Below are 17,983 nucleotides of genomic sequence, written 5' to 3' on the forward strand. Positions count from 1 at the left end.
TCCGAGAGACCCGGAAGTAGTTACGGAGCTCGGCCGAGAGGACGCGGTGTGAGTTGTGTGCCGTTGTTTTTTCTCGCTCGCTGGTCCTGCCGCCGCCGCCGCCGCCGCCGCCGCCGCCGCCGCCGCCGCCATGGGGAAGCGACAGCACCAGAAGGACAAGATGTAAGTTGAGCCGCCGCCGGGAGCGGGCCTGTCCGCACTCTGCGCCGCGCCGAGTCCCTCTCGACGTCACTTCCCCGGGAGCCTCCGCCGTCCCCCGGCGGGGCGGCTCCCTCAGGCGCGGGTCTCTCGGAGTCCTGTCCCCTCGGCCCCTCAGCTCTCCAGCTCTGACCCCGCCGGCTTTCCCCGGGCGCGGTTCTCGCTCCCCAGCCTGCTCACGGGCTACAGCACCTTCCAATTAAAACAAACCCACCTGGCACCACCAGCTGCCATCGAGTTTCTTTGATTTTTTTAATGACAAGAAGAGGAACATCTGTGTCGATCGGCTGTTTTCTGCTTTCCCTTTGAAACCACTCCAGTCGGGCTCTGCCCGCTGCACTGCTCTTGTCGTGATCCTGTAACTTCCGTGCGTCTCCATCCGGGGGTCAGTCAGTTCTCAGTCCTTGTTTTGTTGGGCTTCTCAGCAGCGTAGGACGCGGCTGACCGCCTCTCTCCCTCTGAAGCCCTTGTACGGTGCCTGGGACACCACACTCTTTGTTTTCAGGCTACCTCAGGGGTCTTTCTTTGTTGGTTTCTTCTGATGGATCCTCCTCCCCCTGTTCCGGACCTCCTACGTCTCCTCCCCCAGGCTTCCTCTCCATTTACATCCTGCCCGGTGGGATCTCTCCAGTCTTGCTTAGGACACCTCCACTTGGAGATCCGATGGGCTTCTCGAATTCATTTTGCCCCACGGGGAAGCAACTCTTGATTTTCAGCACCTGAGCCTGTTCCTCCCCCATTTCCCCATCTCAGTGGTCACACCGCTCTCTCCTCGCTGGGGGTCAGAAGCCTGGGAGTTTCCCTTAGCTCCCTCTGCCTCCTGTCCATCAGTACGTCCTGCTGGCTCTTCCAGGAATTGACCACTTCTCACTCGTCCACCAGTCCTCCCGCAGGTGAAGTTGATGCCAGCTCCTTCTTGGACCTTTGTAGTCACCCTCAGATTGGTTTTCTGCTGCCTGTTGCTTGACCCTCTGCACACAGCAGCCAGAGTGATGCTTTGAGGACTCATGCTAGATCAGGGTCCTTTCATCCCGCCTGAAGCAAATCCAGAGTCCTCCCACGGCCCCTGAGGCCCCTTGTGATACGACCACCACCTGCGCTTCCATGATCAGTGGCCCTGTGCCCCCATGTGCACTCTTTTTCAGTGGCTTTGCCCTTCTTTGGAAACACACTAGCTTTTCTTGCCTCAGGGCTTTTTTTTTTTTTTTTTTTTTTTTTTTTTTTGCGGTAAGCTGGCCTCTCACTGCTGCGGCCCCTCCCGTTGCAGGCTCCGGACGCGCAGGCTCAGCAGCCATGGCCCATGGGCCCAGCCGCTCCGCGGCATGTGGGATCCCTGCGGACCGGGGCACGAACCCTGTGTCCCCTGCATCGGCAGGCAGACTCTCAAACCACTGCGCCACCAGGGAAGCCCTTGCCTCAGGGCTTTTATACGTGATTAGTCGGCTTGGTCCCTCGGCCTCCGAAAGCTCTCTCCCCAGGTCTTGGTGTGGCCAGCTGCTTCTCATTGTTAACCCTGCTCTTTGGAGCAGGACCGTTTGGGTTTGCTTAATAGTTTGTGTATCCCCTTGTTCTGTTGTGTTTTTCACTATGTGCCTGACATATAGTACGTGTTAAAAAAGCATTTTCCAAATGAGTGAAATGATTTCGGTTATCAACTTCTTACTTCCAGAGACTATTCTTTTTTTTTTTTTTTTTTTTTTGTAAATTTATTTTATTTATTTTATTTTTGACTGCGTTGGGTCTTCATTGCTGCACGCAGGCTTTCTCCAGTTGTGGGGAGCGGGCGCTACTCTTTGTTGCAGTGCGTGGGCTTCTCATTGAGGTGGCCTCTCTTGTTGTGGAGCATGGGCTGTAGGCGTGTGGGCTTCAGTCACTGTGGTTCGTGAGCTTAGTAGTTGTGGCTCACGGGCTCTAGAGTGCAGGCTCAGTAACTGTGGTGCACTGGCTTAGTTGCTCCACGACATGTGGGATCTTCCCGGACCAGGGCTCGAACCCGTGTCCCCTGCATTGGCAGGCAGACTCTTAACCACTGCACCACCAGGGAAGCCCTATTCTTTTTATAAAGAGGTGGTAGTAAGATTATCTTTCTCTCTAGGTACATTACCTGTGCTGAATACACTCACTTCTATGGTGGCAAGAAACCAGGTAAGGCATGAAATCCTTCTGTTCCTTTTGGTGTGTGTGTGGGTATAATTAAGGAATGATGCCTTCACAATGCAGTAAGTGTAAAAATGAACAGTTAATAAGAACATGGAAACTATAGTAGACGGGTTGAGGACACAGTTCACAAAAGAGGAAATACACTAAACATAGGAGAAAATGTTTAATATTGGTGGTGATTTTTTTTTAACATAGGTTACAATAATATTTTCTCTGTCAAGTTAATAAAGAATACAAAGAACGGGGACTTCCTTGGTGGCGCAGTGGTTAAGAATCCGCCTGCCAATGCAAGGGACATGGTTTCGAGCCCTGGTCCAGGAAGATCCCACATGCCGTGGAGCAACTAAGCCTGTGTGCCACAACTACTGAGCCTGTGCTCTAGAGCCCACGAGCCGCAACTGCTGAGCCCCCACATGTCACAACTGTTGAAGCCCACGTGCCTAGAGCCTGTGCTCTGCAACAAAGACAAGCCACCGCTATGAGAAGCCTGCTTACTGCAACAAAGAGTAGCCCCTGCTCGCTGCAACTAGAGAAAGCCCGCGTGCAGCAATAAAGACCCGATGCAGCCAAAAATAAATAAATTAAAAAAAAAAAAGAATGCAAAGAGCAATAATACCTAAAGCTATCAAGGCTGCAGTCAAAAGAGCACTGTCACGGTCACTGGTGGAAGCAAAACTGGCCCAGCCTCTTGGAAAGCAAAGCCAAGAGGGAGCCCCACAGCAGGGGTGTTAGTTAGGGTTGTGGCAGAAACCCACCTGCAGTATGTACTTCTTCCTCTAAGCTCTTTCTTGATGTACCCCACGTTTTGGTTCTGTCTAGAGAAAGGTTTTAGTACACAGCAATTTTTGCACTGGGTAATTTACATCAGCATTTTCTTTTGTTTTTTTCTTTTTTTTCTTGATCTTAACAGGTTTTTATTTTTTTATCGATGTATTGTTGACCTGTAACACTGAGTGACTTCCAGGTGCACAATGCAGTGGTCTGATATTTCTGTGCCTTGCAAAACAAAACCCAAAATAGGTCTAGTTACCATCTGTCACTACACACAATTATTATTATTATTAATTTATTAAAATTTATTTATTTATTTTTGACTGTTGGGTCTTCGTTGCTGCACGTGGGCTTTTTCTAGTTGCAGCGAGCAGGGCATATTCTTTCTTTCAGTGCGTGGGCTTCTCATTGCAGTGGCTTCTGTTGTTGAGGAGCATGGACTCTAGGTGCACGGGCTTCAGTAGTTGTGGCACACAGGCTCAGTAATTGTGGCTCACGGGCTGTAGAGCGCAGGCTCAGTAGTTGTGACGCACGGGCTTCATTGCTCCGCGGCATGTGGGATCTCCCTGGACAAGGCCTCAAACCCGTTTCCCCTGCATTGGTAGGTAGATTCTTAACCACTGAGCCACCAGGGAAGCACCACACACAATTTTTAAGATATCATTGACTACAGTCCCCATGCCGTGCGTTTCATCCCCATGACTTACATGCACTTTTTCTTAAAACGTAGTTGACTTGTTGATAGAGTACATACGTGAAATTTTTTACAGAGTAAGTTTTCTGTCCTTTATTTTCATTTTACACAGATATCGCACAAACAGATTTTCGTCGTCTACCTTTTGACCACTGCAGGTAAGAGTTTGGAGAGTTTAACATTTCCCTCGTGATTGTTCTCGGGTACTCAACTGTTTGACAGTGAATCTGATCCCTGGAGATGCAGGTGTAGCTTCTGTCTGCGTTCTCCCACCCGGATCTTCCGTGGACTGGAAGAAGGGACCCAGCAATGGAAAGAAATGATGATGGTTTTCTGCTTGTTCTGTGTCTCCATTTATGTGCATTGTCTTTTAACCTTGTTCTTACCTACAGAGGTAGGTAGGCTCTGTCATCAAGCCTGCCTTATAGTTGAGAGAATCAGTGCTTCGAAGAGTGAGCTCCCTCTCCCAGGTATCCCATCTAGGAAGTGGTCTGACTGTGAGCCCAGGGCTTTAATGCTTTCCTTTTGGTCCAGAGTTTGAGTAGTAACAGCAGCCCCGAGAGTCATGATACTGTGGCCCCTCCCCCTTCCCTGAGAATGCAGGTCACTGTGGGGGCGGGGAGGGACCCAGCTGCACAGCCACTTGGATGTCTCTTCCCACCCTTATTAGACTAATGAACCCCAACACATTGGGGCTTGGGGGAGTGGGCAGGTCTGGTGGTCCCCATGGGCTTGAGTTTCCCCAAGTTTGAGCAGTAGTCAGCTCTGTCCTGGACACACGTGTCTACACAGCATTCTCCCCATCTTGCCCTCCTCTCCCTCTGACCAAAGTTCTGATTCCATAGGTCAGGGTGAGCCTTGAGAGCTGACCAAGCTCTCCTGGTGATCCCAGAACTGTGGTGAGGCAGGTCAGCCGATACCACAGGGCAGTGAGGGGACAGGGGAGGCTGGGGGTGCAGCCGCTGAATCTGCCCAGGGCTTCCAGGAGGCTCCCCACATGGTGAGTGAGGGCTTCACCTGTTTCACTTGGCTCAGGAAGTATGAACAAGTGAGGCCCAGACATCATCAGCTGCATTTCTCACCACCGCCACCAGTTTTGTCATCAGCCTCCTGGAAATGTAGTCTTGTAAATTGGTTCTATGGAAATCTTTGGTTCCCAGTTCTTCCAAGAGGTCTCTGCTGTGTGTCTCGCCCATTTTGTAACTACCTTGGGTTCTGGGTAACACGTGCTTTGAGAATGTGCCCTTCATGCCCTGTTAGGAGAAGACACATGTTCACTGTCTTGCTGTTTGGAGCTTGCCTTGTTGTTGGGTCCTGCTCTGGTTGGTCCCCAGCAGTACTACTGGGTTAGAGTAGAAGGTTGGGCCAGAGGGGGCGGTGGTGAGGACTCCCCACAAGGGCTCCCTGGGGCAGCATTCGGGGAGGTGACCCCAATGCCGCCAGGCTGTCCAGGTCCTGGTGCCTGACCTGTGCTGACCAAACTCGTAGGTGACTGATATACAAACAAGCCAGGTCAGCCAGGGCTCTTGATGACTAGTGATGGAGACCCCATGCCAGAAGAAAAGGTTATTGGCTCAAGGAAGTCCACTGGATACCATCCTCCTCCACCTGTGGGCTCTGCTTTTCCGAAGCAGACCCTCCACGAGGCAGGAAGTGGCCTTCGACACCCATATCCCTGCACTGGAACTTACCCAGGGCTCCCGGGCGTCAGGTCTTGTCTGAGCACTTACCCGCTCCTTGGAAACATGGCGGGAACGGAGCCTGCTGTGCAGCCAGGAGCAGGCAGGGCTCCTCCAGACCGTGGTAACCCCCTGCCCCCAGAGTCTCCTGGGATGGGAGGGGGCAGTGCTCAGCAGTGACCCTGTCCTTCTTCAGTCTCTCTCTACAGCCCTTTGTCTACCCGGTCTGCACCCCCGAAGGCGTCGTCTTTGACTTGCTGTGAGTTTTCCCTTGACTTCTGACTAACAGATGTGGTGAGATTGTTGACACCCACTCAGGAAGGGGCTGTGGGGCCAGCTGGAGTGTTTGGGCTCCAGGCAGTGCTGAGCCTGGACACACCGAGGTCCCAGCAGCCTTGGGAGCCCTGGATGGGCCTCAGGCATGAGGTGGCAGTGCTGCTGTGACCTCTGCCTGGAGGGGCGTTGGCCTCTCCCCCGTGTGGGGGTCCCTAGTGCTCTAATTCGCACCCTGTACCTATTAGAGTGTTAATGAGCTGAGTAGCTTTCACTTCATGAAGCAGAGCCATAGTTGAGGCGCATAATTTCCTAGTCCTTCCCTTTGAAGCTTTATGCTCAGTTTTATGTCCCAATGTAAACCAGCTTCTGTAATTGTCTCATAGTTCAGATTCAGTTTAGAAGATTTGCAAAATACTTCAAAGGAAAAGGGAAAACTGGCCATAATTGCATTGTCCGGGGAAAGCACTGCCAGTGTCTGGAGTGCTCTTCTGGGAGTGCATTTGTGGTAACCTGCTTGAGGTCACACTGTAGAAGATAGTTCAGGATCCAGTTTTCACTCAGATGAGAGCTTTTCTCCCCTATATCATTCAGAATTCTCTGGAAGTGTGATTTTTGATGCTGGCCCAGTATTTCATTGTATGTACGTCTTTTTCTGTTAATGGTATTTATCCATGTTTATGCATAAGTAGAGTAAAAACCCTGAACGTACTTTGAAGCCCATGTAGCCAGAAATATTCCCCCATTTCCTCTGATGAGGCAAAAAGTGAAGTGGAGTGTAGCCCCTTCCCAGCTCCCCCTGGAGGCAGACCCCCTGCACTGTGGCCCTGTCGCCAGGCTGCACCGGCCCTCCCGCTGACGCGCACTGTCCTCTTCCCTTCAGGAACATTGTCCCTTGGCTTAAGAAGTATGGCACCAACCCCAGCAACGGAGAGGTAGGTGGCTGTGCAGGAGCTTTGGTGATGCCGGTGAACACCAGGTGTCAGGTACAGGAACGTGGTGGAGGACCCACACCGGTCCTTTCTGGAGTGTTCCCCACTTGTGTGCACGTGTGCAGGCATCTGTCTTACCTCGGTCGTGGACGCAGTTGATTGGTGACCCCACTGCCCCTTGCTTCCACCCCCGAGGTGTCAGTGCGTCCGTGCGCCCTCCTGTGGTGGCACAGTTCGGGGGAGCATTTGGAGTTCTGCTGTTGCAGATGGTGGTCACACATGCGGTGTACCCCTGGGACTGCTGGACGCTGGGGGCTGCGTTTTCGGCTTGGTAGCTCCTGGCAAGTTGCACCCTGGAGGAGTCGCACTGTTCCAGACTCTCATCAGCGGCGTCAGGGGAGATACATGTCCTAGACCCTCGGCAGCTCTAGGAGTCACCTGTCTCTTTGGGTGATGTAACTTGTGGGCACCAGCGTTCTGTGACGTGTACTCTGTGGAGAGTTAGGTTAAGCAGCTGTTGATGTGTCACACATACAGGTGCAGGAGAGAATCTGGAGTCGAGTTCCAGCATACTTCCCTGCTGGACACCCCCTGCCCCTCCGCATGCCTTGTTGTAAAGCCCCAGGGCGCCCACTTTCCGTTCCTCCTGCTGCTCTCTGTTCACTTCTCAGCTCGCCTTCCCTCTGCCACATTTATTCGGTTGCACCCATTCACTCACAGAAAGGGGTTAGCCGTGCAGCATGGGGCCTGGCACTGTGAGCAGAGTGGGACGGGATGCTGACCAGAGGAGGATGGGGGACCTGGGGACGTCTGTGGAGCAGTGCTATGGAAGCTGTGGCCTGGGGACGAGGGGAGATGGTGGCAGATAGTCTGAGTTACATCGGGGGGGTCTTGCCAGCCCTGGAGGGAGCCTGGCTTCGTTCTGGATGGGCTGGAGGCCAGATGGGTTAAGCCGTAGCGAGCTGTGATCTGGCCTGTTTGGAAGCCTGGCTCTGGCTGCTGTGTCGGGACCAGACCTCCGGGAAGTGAGGGTGGAAGCAGGGAGGCAGCAGGGGCCGTGTACTTTCTGGGCAAGAGGTGCTGGGTGAGCCTGGGCTAGGGTGCAGGCTGAGGAGGTGCAGTGCAGGGGCTAGAGGTGGGCGAGCAGGGAGGGCGGGACCTTCTGCAGACCCTGGAAGCCAGGTTGGCTCCCCCAGGGTGTCAGCCTGATAGAAGTCCGGCCTGCGTTGGGAGAGTGGCGGGCAGTGTGGTGACTGGCACTGCGAAGCTGGGAGCTGGGCTGGGTGGTGGTCAGAGCCCTGTCTGCCGGGATTAGGCCTGGTCAGCTCTGTGACAGACCCTGGGGGCCCTGTGGAGAGTGGAGGCTGTCATTGTCATCGTATTTGGGGAGGCCCAAGAGAACCCGGGTGTGGTGAGGCTAGGGGGAGGGAGGGAGGCAGAAGAGGGGTGTGAGCAGGGTCCTGGTCACCAGCCTCGGACGTGTGAAGTGTCGTGGGTTCAGTCTTTGCTCAGCTGTGCGCTTGTTACCTGTGTTCTGGAGGTGGATGTGTACTCTGGGGCCCTGGGCGGTGGCCTTGTTTTCGGGATGCACTGCCTCCCCTGGGATCAGGCTGCGGCTGTGTCGAGGCTGGGGCTCGCTCCTCTGTCGGTGGGGGCTGCGCTTTGCCATCGCCCCCCAGCCCCCCGTGTTTCCTCGTCCACCTCTGGCCCCCCTGTCCTCGGTTACTGTGGCCAGCCGGTCCCCGGGTGCTCCCCAGCCCCACAGCATGCCAATCGCCTGCCCCCAGCCACCACCTCTGCTGCGGGTGTCCTGTCAGGGAGTCTGTGGTGCGTCCTCAAGTGGGGCCCGTGCCCCTCCCGGCCTGTGCCCAGAGTCCCCGCGGCCGCGGCCCTGAGGACCGTCCCTGTGGTGTCAGCTGCTGTGAGCTCCTATCACCTCCCGGGACCCCAGGAGGAGGGTGCTGCATGTGGGTCTCCCTGGGTTGGCTGTGCTTGGGGCGGGCGCCCACCATCTGTCCATAGGTGTGTGTGGGGGGGTGGTTGGCTAACGAAGGCAGGGCCGAGGTGACTCAGGGAGTGGGCACTGGGCTGGGTGCGGGGACTGTGCCAGGGGAGGGAGGACGTGGGGCAGAACTGGGTTCAGTGGTGTCTCTTCCGCGTGGCCCTTGGAGCTGGCCCTTGGTTGCTGCAGGGCCTGTGCCTCCCCATCCAGGGTCTCCCTGCTGCCCCCTCACTTCCTCTGACAGAGGCCTCCCCACTGGGCAGCTTTCCTCCAGCTGCTGGACTTTGCTTTATTGTCCAGGTTCCTGGAGAAGAGGTGAGCCGCAGACGAAGTCCAGAAGTTTTGAGAAAGGATCCCGTCCCATCCCCTCTTGGCATTTGCATGTATTGACTCCTCTTCCCCCACGTTGTCGTGCCTGGTGTTTCTTGGGTCGTCACACAGCAGAACAGCAGGGCAAATGCCTGGGTCCCCACTGCCCAGCTGAGGAGATATTGATTTGGCCAAAAAGTTTGTTCGGATGCCTCTGCCCTTTTTCATGTGAGTTACTTATTATTAATTACGCTTTTTTCAGAAACTGGACGGGAGGTCCCTGATCAAGCTGAACTTTGCAAAGAACAGTGAAGGTGAGTAATCCTTTACAGCCAGTTTTAGGATTGGCCCGCGGGACCCGAGGCCCCCGCCTCTCACCAAGTTTTTGTTCCTTTCTGATCAGGCTGGAGGCTTGCTTTTGATTTCTCAAAGGCTAATAATTTTTTCTTAAAGGTCCAGATAGTTGTTTTTCGTTTTTTTTCTTTTGTGGTATGCGGGTCTCTCACTGTTGTGGCCTCTCCCGTTGTGGAGCACAGGCTCCAGACGCGTAGGCTCTGGACGCGTAGGCTCAGCGGCCATGGCTCACGGGCCCAGCTGCTCCGCGGCACATGGGATCTTCTCGGACCGGGGCACGAACCCGTGTCCTCTGCATCGGCAGGCAGACTCTCAACCACTGCGCCACCAGGGAAGCCCAGGTCCAGAAAGTTTAAAGCTGGGGTGGGGGTGAAACCTCCGGCTTGGGGCACTTCTTCCCCCAAGGGCACTTGGGCCGTGTGGGCCTCCGGTGGCCTTTATGGGTCCAGCTGGGCCCCATGGGAGACAGGCCCTGCCTGGCCGTGGCTCTGGTCCAGTCATCGCTGCAGACAAGCTGCTCAGGCTGCGGCCCAGGGCAGGCAGCCAGGCAGTGGGTGTGGGGGGTCTGACGGATTTGCCAGGTGGCTCTTGGGCTGGTTTCCACTTGGCACTGGTCATAAAGCCCCAGTCCAGGCCTGGGGTCCTGCTCTGCACTCCTCCACACCCTCCATTGTTCTCATTGGCCAGACGCCTGCGCCGAGGCGACCTCCGTGGACACCCACCTTGTTCTCGGTTCTCTGTGGGCCTGGCGCCGTGCCCTGGGCGCGTGCGGGTGCCGTGGTTGAGGTCGGTGTCGGGGCTCACTGGGCAGGCGTGTTCCGGGACATGCTGGAGCAGCTGAGGCTGGCCTGGCTCCCAGCAGGTGCCAGATGGCAGTGAACGAGCAAGCGGGCCTTGGTGACCAGGAGCACAGCACCCCATAGATGGTCCCTGGGTGCCACGTGGCTCCCTGCTCTGAGAGCGGGTGATTCAGGGAGGCCCTCGGTGTGTCTCCTTCACAAGTGTTCACTGAGCGCCTGCTGTGTGCGGAGACCAAGACAGGCGGGTCTCTCCCGGAACAAAAGGGAGGGAGGAAATTGGAAATGAGATCACTGTAGTGCGTCAGGTGCTGCATGGAACAGGTCAGAGGTAAAGCAGGGTGAGAGAGGGTCACAGGACGACTCGCTGACAGGGTTTGAGTATAAATCTGGGGGGAGGGGGAGGAAGGGCAGAGGAGGGGAGCCCTGTGGGGATGTGGAGAGACCATTCTGCGCAGTGGGCTCAGCCTGTGCAAAGGCCCCGAGGCACAGCCAGGAGTCCAGTGTTGCTGCATCAGGGTGAGCGGAGCGGGAAGCAGGGTCTGTGGTCCAGAGTCAGGTGGGATGGGGTGCAGAGCAGTCATGCGGGGCTGGGGTGGCCACGGGAGAACTCAGAGATTATAGCAAGAAAGATCTGACCTAACTTTGCCTTTGTTAAAATTTTTACTAAAAAAAAAAAAAAAAAATTTACTAACTTTGATCTAGAGATTGCCTTTTTTTGGCTTTGTTTTGTCTTTTAGTTGAAAATTTTTTTAAAAATTATTTTTGGCTGCATTGGGTCTTCGTTGCTGCACGTGGGCTTTCTCTAGTTGCGGCGAGTAGGGGCCGCTCTTCGTTGCAGTGTTCAGCCTTCTCTTGTTGCAGAACATGGGCTCTAGGCACGTGGGCTTCAGTAGTTGTGGCATGCAGGCTTAGTAGTTGTGGCTTGCGGGCTCTAGAGCGCAGGCTCAGCAGTTGTGGCACACGGGCTTAGTTGCTCCGTGGCATGTGGGATCTTCCTAAACCAGGGATTGAACCCATGTCCCCCGCATTGGCAGGTAGATTCTTAACCACTGTGCCACCAGGGAAGTCCTTTTTTTTTTTTTAAAGACAGCATCATTTATTTTCTTTCTTTTTTTTGTTAATTAATTTATTCTTGGCTGCATTGGGTCTTCATTGCTGCATGTGGGCTTTCTCTAGTTGCAGCAAGCAGGGGCTACTCTTCATTGCGGTGGGTGTGCTTCTCATTGCGGTGGCTTCTCTTGTTGCAGAGCATGGGCTCTAGGTGTGTGGGCTTCAGTAGTTGCGGCATGTGGGCTCAGTAGTTGTGGCTCACAGGTTCTAGAGCACAGGCTCACTAGTTGTGGCACACGGGCTTAGTTGCTTCACGGCATGTGGGATCTCCCTGGACCAGAGCTCGAACCTGTGTCCCCTGCATTGGCAGGCGGATTCTTAACCACTGTGCCACCAGGGAAGTCCCAAGTTGACATTTTCAGGGATGTGAAAGTAGAGAGAATTCGGGACTTCCCTGGCAGTCCAGTGGTTGGGACTGTGCACTTCCACTGTGGGGGGCCCATGTTTGATCTCTGGTCTGGGAACTAGGATCCCGTGGTGTGGCCAAAAAAAAAAGAAAGTAGAATTACTGTGTGACTCCCTGCCCTGTATCCATCCCCAGCTTCAGCTCCCATTCATTGTCAACGTGTCTGATTTTACTTATGCTAGCATTCTGCATGTACTCAGGTGATTTTAAGCAGATCCCTGACATCATACTATCTTGTGCTTAAGTACTTCAGTGTGCATCTCTAAAAGCTAAAGATTTAAGAAATAATAACCACAATACCGTTGTCACATCTAAAAAGTTAGTAGGAATGCCGTAGTATCATTGACTATCCAGCCAGTGGTCAAGTTTCCAGAATGCTCTCATAATTATTCTTTGTAGTTTTGAAATCAGGAATTTTAGAGTCCATACAACTCAAGGTCTTTCATCTCTAAGTGTTCCCCTTTCTGCAGTGTTCTTGCTGGGACTTGAACAGGCTCCCTGGCTGTGGGCGGGTGTTGGTGGGGTGGGGCAGGACACGGAGGGCAGCCGGGGCTGGTTGCAGTAACCCAGGCGAGGGACACAGGAGGTACGGGGACGAGGCAGGGTCTGAAGGACAGGCTACTGGTGGGTGGGCAAGGGTGACAGATGCCCGAGGTGGAGAGGGAGGCCAGGTGGGCTGGGGGCTGACAAGGCCGACTTTGCTGAAGAAGGCCCTGCAGGGGTTGGGTCTTGCAGGATGAATGGGAATTCATGCTCTTGGAGGAGGAGCTTGAGCTGTGGGCTGTCCCCCGGGTCACCCTGGACGTGCTGATGCAGGGTTCCGCCTCTCCTGCTCTCTGACCTTGGCTCTCTGACCTTGGGCGTGTGCCTCCTCTCCAGGGAAGTACCACTGCCCTGTGCTGTTCACCGTCTTCACCAACAACAGCTACATCGTGGCCATCAGGACCACTGGCAACGTCTACGCCCACGAGGTGGGTCCTTGGGGAGCCCCAGGCCGGCTCATGGGGTGAGAGCCACCGGCGCATCCAGGAGAGATGGCAGGGCCTGCTCGTGTCCTCCAGACTGGACCGGGGCAGTTCTGCCCACTGAGCAGGTCCTTGTTCCCTGGTGCCCCCCACAGGCATCGGCAAAGACCTTGGAGGGACCTCAGCTCCTAGTGCCGCCCCAGGGGATCACATGTTGGCGGGGGGGTCCTGATTTCCACACCCGTCCTGCTCTGGGCCTGCTTTGGGCTGGGTGCAGATGGCAGGGCTGTGGCCCCATGATGCGGGAAACCCTCCCTAAGCCTTTTTCACGCCCATCCGTGGAGGTTGGCCCCGCGGGGCTCTGGGGTCATGGATTCGGGTGGCTCATTGGGAGACAGATGTGTGACGACGGCAACCTGTCTGGGGCGCAGGAAGCCCCGCCCCTTGGTGGCACACACTTTTGCCCCCACTTGGTCCTTTCCCTACCTCTGGGTGGGCTCTGGGCTGCCAGGTCGGGGGCCAGGCAACGTGACCAGTGGACTTTCTCCTGGCTTTAGGCGGTGGAGCAGCTAAACATCAAGGCCAAGAACTTCCGAGACCTGCTGACCGACGAGCCCTTCTCCCGGCAGGACATCATCACCCTACAGGTGGGTGTCCCCTTCCCTGCCTGCCCGGGGACCACCCGCCCAGGACCTTGGCTCCTCCTGCCTCAGTGGTCTCGCAGCCCCCTGCCTGTGTAGCTCCCAGCTGTCCCGGCCGTTGGCAGAGCCCCTCCCACCCTCCCTGCCCTCAGTCACCCTGGGCCTCCACACAGGCTGCCTGCTCAGTCCGGGGCTCACTGCTCCCCTCCGAGGCTGCCCCTGCCGTGTCAGGGCCCTCGTCTCTGCCCCCAGAGCCACCTCCATGTCCCAGCAGCCCCGTTGGAGGCCTGAGGGCTGGGGCTGGTGTGCTCAGGACCCAGGGGCGAGTGTAGGGTGTGCCTGTAGGTGTCAGAGCCCCGAGTGAGTTCATGAGAACCGGCCCTAGAAAATCAGGGTGTCTAGATCCTCCTGTGTGGCTCATCCCGTTCTAATCAGAGGCCGGTGCATGGCTCTCCCCAGTGATGGGCTCGCTGTCCCCAGGGCAGACCGTGGGGTCAGTCTGGCAGCCGGGCTGAAGGGGGGCGGCCTGCAGGAGGCCTGGAGGTGGGCACCCCACGTCCCGCGCTAACAGCCAAGGGTGCTCGGCTGTGTGCGGGGAGAAGGGGACGCAGCTGGCTGAGCAGCCATCTGTGCCACTGTCCCTGCCCCACCCCTGCTCGTCACCCTGCACAGGGCACAGTCCCTGCTGACCTGCGGTGCCCATGCAGCCCCCAGCCTCTCCCCTCCAGCCTGGTCCCTCTGCCGGTCCACCCATCCTTTGCTGCCTAGCAGCCACACGGCCCAGGATGGGTCTGGCTGTGGTGCCAGGCTCACTGCCACATGTGTTCTTTTTGCCATAGGACCCCACCAGTTTGGACAAATTCAATGTCTCCAACTTCTTTCATGTTAAGAATAACATGAAAATAATAGACCCAGGTATGTATGGCCAGGGCTGGCCTGGGTGCCAGGGACTTAGGTAGAAGAGCCTGTGCTCCTGGGCGAAGCCCCTACCTCCCTGGGGCTTGAGCGTCTGGGAGTCTCACCCAGGTTTTCAAAGGTCTTGCATTTCCTGAGCCCACACTCCATTGTTCTGTGCTGGGGTTGGCAGACCACCCTGGCCCATGCCTGCCATCGGGGGCCGGACATGTCGGTGCCAGCCGGGCCATCACCATGGTGCCCAGCCTGGCCATCTCCCTGCCACCCCCGCCCCGTGAGGACTTGGCTCTAGGTCTCTCAGAGCTGCTTCCTTTCCCATGTGTTCGGGGGCCTGGATGGGCCTTCTCCTCAGAGATTGTGTCCCACCACAGGGATGGGCCATTCGTGCTGGCCGCTGGGTGGGTATGGAGGTCCCATGAAGGGTGGTGACTTCTCGTGGCCAGGGGTCCTGTGATGCGAGGTTGTGACCCCTGGGGCTGGGGCCGGTCTGGGGACAGGGCAGTGGCCTCGCTCTTTCTTCCCCCACTGGGTCGTCCCTGGGTTGTTGTGACCAGGAGACTGTGACTGTGACAGAAGCTCTGGTCACTTCAGACTCGTGTCCCGGCCGGGGCTCTCAGTGGCTCTGGCCTCCTGTCCCTGTCACAACATCTGGGGATGCTGCTGGGTCTTGGCTGCTCAGGGCGACTGTGCTGTTTTGTAGATGAAGAAAAGGCCAAGCAGGACCCATCTTATTATTTGAAAAACACGAACACGGAGACCCGAGAGACGCTGCAGGAGCTCTACAAGGAGTTCAAAGGGGACGAGATGCTGGCGGCCACCATGAAGGTCCCCGAGAAGACAAAGGTGGACAGGCTGAATGCTGTGAGTAGGCAGCAGGCCTTGCCGCTGCCCTCTTTGCCCCTTGGGGCACTCCTGGGGACGGGGCTGCACTGAGGCTGGCCTGGCAAACCTGGGGCCACGGACAGGTGTGGCCGGCCCGGAGCAGATGTGCTAGGTGGACAGCTGCCCGGTAGCTTCAGTGGTTCCTCGCCCCACAGCTGCCTGGGGTATGGGCAGAGTCACTGCCCTGCGAAGCTGGTTACTCAGTGCCCAGAGCAACCTCAGGGGTGCCAAGCTGCTGGGGGGAGGGAGCCAGTGGTACTGGGGGTACCTGGCACCCATCCTTACCTTCTCATCCCACACAGCCCACGGTTGGTCCTGGGACCCCCAGTTGGCAGTGAGGGCACCAGGATTTGCACCCTGGCTTGTCAAGCCCCCCTTCCTCTATTCAGGCAGGACCTGGTGAGCTGGGGCTGGGGGACCCTGGGAGGGGGGACCTCTGAGGTGCCCCCCTAAAGAACTGTCCAGAAAACTAAGCGTGCTAAAAGAAGGTTTGTTGTTTATCATCTAATCCCACCTCTAACACGATGGTTCTTAGAATTTTGGTGTATTTCTTTCTCATGGGAAGAAACTTTTTTGTCCTTCTGTTTAGAAGGAAAAAAATCGTTTATTGAGGCTTATTTTTTCCTGTGGGGACTTAACACATTTAAAAAGAAGCTCCAGTTCTTGGTGCTCTGAACCCCAGAGATGCCCAGGCTCTGCCTGGTGTGTTTTTCTGGATTTCACTTAACGTGAGAGCTTTGGCAGCCAGGCCTTCAGCCCAGTTGAGACCCGTGGGCTGCTGGCTCACTGTGCCCCTGCTCCCTGGGCCCTTGGGGAGAGGCCAGTGTGGGCTGGGCTGTCCTGTCCCCCTTGGTAGACCCCTGCAGGCACCTGTGGGTGGTGGTCAGGGACACCTTCCTATAGGAGAGGCACCGAGCAGGGCCTGAACAGCGGGGTGGCCTCGGGCTGAGGAGCCACCGTGGTTTCTTGGCAGGCCCACTATTCCACCGGGAAGGTCAGCGCCTCCTTCACCTCCACTGCCATGGTTCCCGAGACCACGCATGAAGCAGGTAGTGGCCTTTGTCTCCACCACCAGCGTTAACAGCGGCCAAGGGTGGGGTGCCCTCGTCCATGCCCTTCTCAGCGCTGCTCTGTCGCGCCTGGGCTTTGTGGGCTCGTGGGCAGCTCAGGAGTGGCCAGGCACGGCCCCTTTTGAAAGTGGGCTTGTGCTTGGGATAGGGGCGGCTGTCCAGGGGGCTCCCTGGTGATGGGAGGCCCTCCCCATGCTGGGGCCACCCCACCTCAGGCTCCAGCCCAAGTCCCACCTTGGCGTTGCCCCCAAGCCCCCTTCCTCTCCTGTTCTTGGTTGGTTGGGCCCCCCTCCCCCCAGCCCTCCCCTCCCTACATCGAGGAGCCATCAGGCCCCGCTGCCCCACCCTCCCCGATGCCCCTGGGGGCTCCGGGCCGCGGGTAGGCAGGCAGGCAGGCAGGCAGGCAGCTCAGGCCTTTGCTTGCAGCCGCCATTGACGAGGACGTGCTGCGCTACCAGTTCGTGAAGAAGAAGGGCTACGTGCGGCTGCACACCAACTTGGGTGACCTCAACCTGGAGCTGCACTGCGACCTGGTGGGTGAGGTGGCCGCCTGCGAGTGCCTGGCTGCTGGGCCTTGCAAGTCCTTCCTCACTGTCAGGGCCGCCTTCCACTGCCCAAGGGCCCTGGGGGTCCTCGGTACCCTTCCTTGGCCGCCATGTGCCTCAGCGGAGCACCTTGCCTTTTTTGTAGACGCCAAAAACCTGTGAGAACTTCATCAAGCTTTGTAAGAAGCAGTACTACGATGGCACCCTCTTCCACAGGTCCATCCGAAACTTCGTGGTGAGTGCCGTGCGCCAGCCTCCCAGTGCCCACGTGCGGAGTCCTGCAGTGACCCACGTGTACCCGGGGGCCAGCTGGCCACACCAGGCCTCTTGGGGGTGAACCAGGAGGGCCCCATTCTCACCAGGAGCAGCTGGGGGATGGGGGGCAGGGGGGCTGAGGCTCATGGGCACAGCTTCTCACTGGCTGGTTCTTCCTGCAGATACAGGGAGGTGACCCCACGGGCACAGGCACAGGTAGGTGCTTGTGCTGGGCCCCTGGGAACTCTGGCTGCGCCACAGGCTCTGAGGGCAGGGGCGTGGGGACTCTGCTAGCCCCACGTGCTGTTTCCTCGTCCCAAGGTGGTTGTGAGGCCTCAGCCACAGATGAAGGGTTGGGGGCACATTACCTTCCGCTGGGCCTCCAGGGGCACCCCCTCTGTCCACAGACCAAGGAGGCCTACAGTGGGTGGAGGTTGGGCCCCACCCTGGATGCTGCCCCTCCAAAGCCCCCCTTAGCCTGCCAGCTGCTTGGGCCAGCTTATCCCTCGCCCTGTGTTGTGTGAGCAGGAACCACCCATCTCCTTGGCACTTTACTCCCTGTTCTGTGGGCCGGGCCCTAACCAGGGGCTCTGAGGGCCCTGGGGCTGCGGGGGTGTCCTGCGGGGGGGGGGGGGTTGGTGATGAGGACCCCAGGGATCGCGCACGGGTTTTTGAGCTGGGCCGCGTCCCAAGAGCTGCGCTCAGCTGGGACCTGGTCATTCTTGCTGCCATGTGCCCCCTCCTCCTCCAGGGGGGGAGTCGTACTGGGGAAGGCCCTTCCGAGACGAGTTCCGGCCCAACCTCTCACACACGGGCCGCGGCGTCCTCAGCATGGCCAACTCGGGGCCCAACACCAACAAGTCTCAGTTGTGAGTCAATGGGCGGCCATGGGAGGGGCCCGGGGAGGGGGTGGCTCCTGCAGGTTCTCCGTCAGCCTCGCCCTGCATATTGTGCCCCCGACCCCGAATCAATCCAGAAAGTGTGGGGACATGCGCAGACCTGCCTGAGCGCTGGGCCTGTGC

General features: G+C 57.1%; 1 protein-coding gene across 4 annotated transcripts in view; it reads left to right on the forward strand.

Moving 5' to 3' along the window:
- PPIL2 (peptidylprolyl isomerase like 2) overlaps nucleotides 1–17,983 on the forward strand; it is a 26,995-nt gene continuing 9,012 nt past the window's right edge. For all 4 annotated transcript variants that reach the window (XR_004345339.1, XM_032602382.1, XM_032602381.1 and 1 more), the window contains exons 1-15: nucleotides 1–162; nucleotides 2,294–2,343; nucleotides 3,936–3,981; nucleotides 5,699–5,761; nucleotides 6,659–6,710; nucleotides 9,281–9,332; nucleotides 12,568–12,659; nucleotides 13,211–13,300; nucleotides 14,134–14,209; nucleotides 14,910–15,070; nucleotides 16,065–16,140; nucleotides 16,588–16,694; nucleotides 16,852–16,941; nucleotides 17,144–17,177; nucleotides 17,713–17,830. Coding sequence is in view for 3 of the 4 variants with exons in the window: in XM_032602382.1 (XP_032458273.1) it covers nucleotides 131–162; nucleotides 2,294–2,343; nucleotides 3,936–3,981; nucleotides 5,699–5,761; nucleotides 6,659–6,710; nucleotides 9,281–9,332; nucleotides 12,568–12,659; nucleotides 13,211–13,300; nucleotides 14,134–14,209; nucleotides 14,910–15,070; nucleotides 16,065–16,140; nucleotides 16,588–16,694; nucleotides 16,852–16,941; nucleotides 17,144–17,177; nucleotides 17,713–17,830 (1,139 nt within the window). In the remaining variant the exon portion in view is untranslated. The remainder of the gene's footprint in view (nucleotides 163–2,293; nucleotides 2,344–3,935; nucleotides 3,982–5,698; nucleotides 5,762–6,658; nucleotides 6,711–9,280; nucleotides 9,333–12,567; nucleotides 12,660–13,210; nucleotides 13,301–14,133; nucleotides 14,210–14,909; nucleotides 15,071–16,064; nucleotides 16,141–16,587; nucleotides 16,695–16,851; nucleotides 16,942–17,143; nucleotides 17,178–17,712; nucleotides 17,831–17,983) is intronic.

This window comes from Phocoena sinus, chromosome 14 (genome assembly GCF_008692025.1).
Source record: "Phocoena sinus isolate mPhoSin1 chromosome 14, mPhoSin1.pri, whole genome shotgun sequence".
NCBI classification, from domain to species: domain Eukaryota; kingdom Metazoa; phylum Chordata; class Mammalia; order Artiodactyla; family Phocoenidae; genus Phocoena; species Phocoena sinus.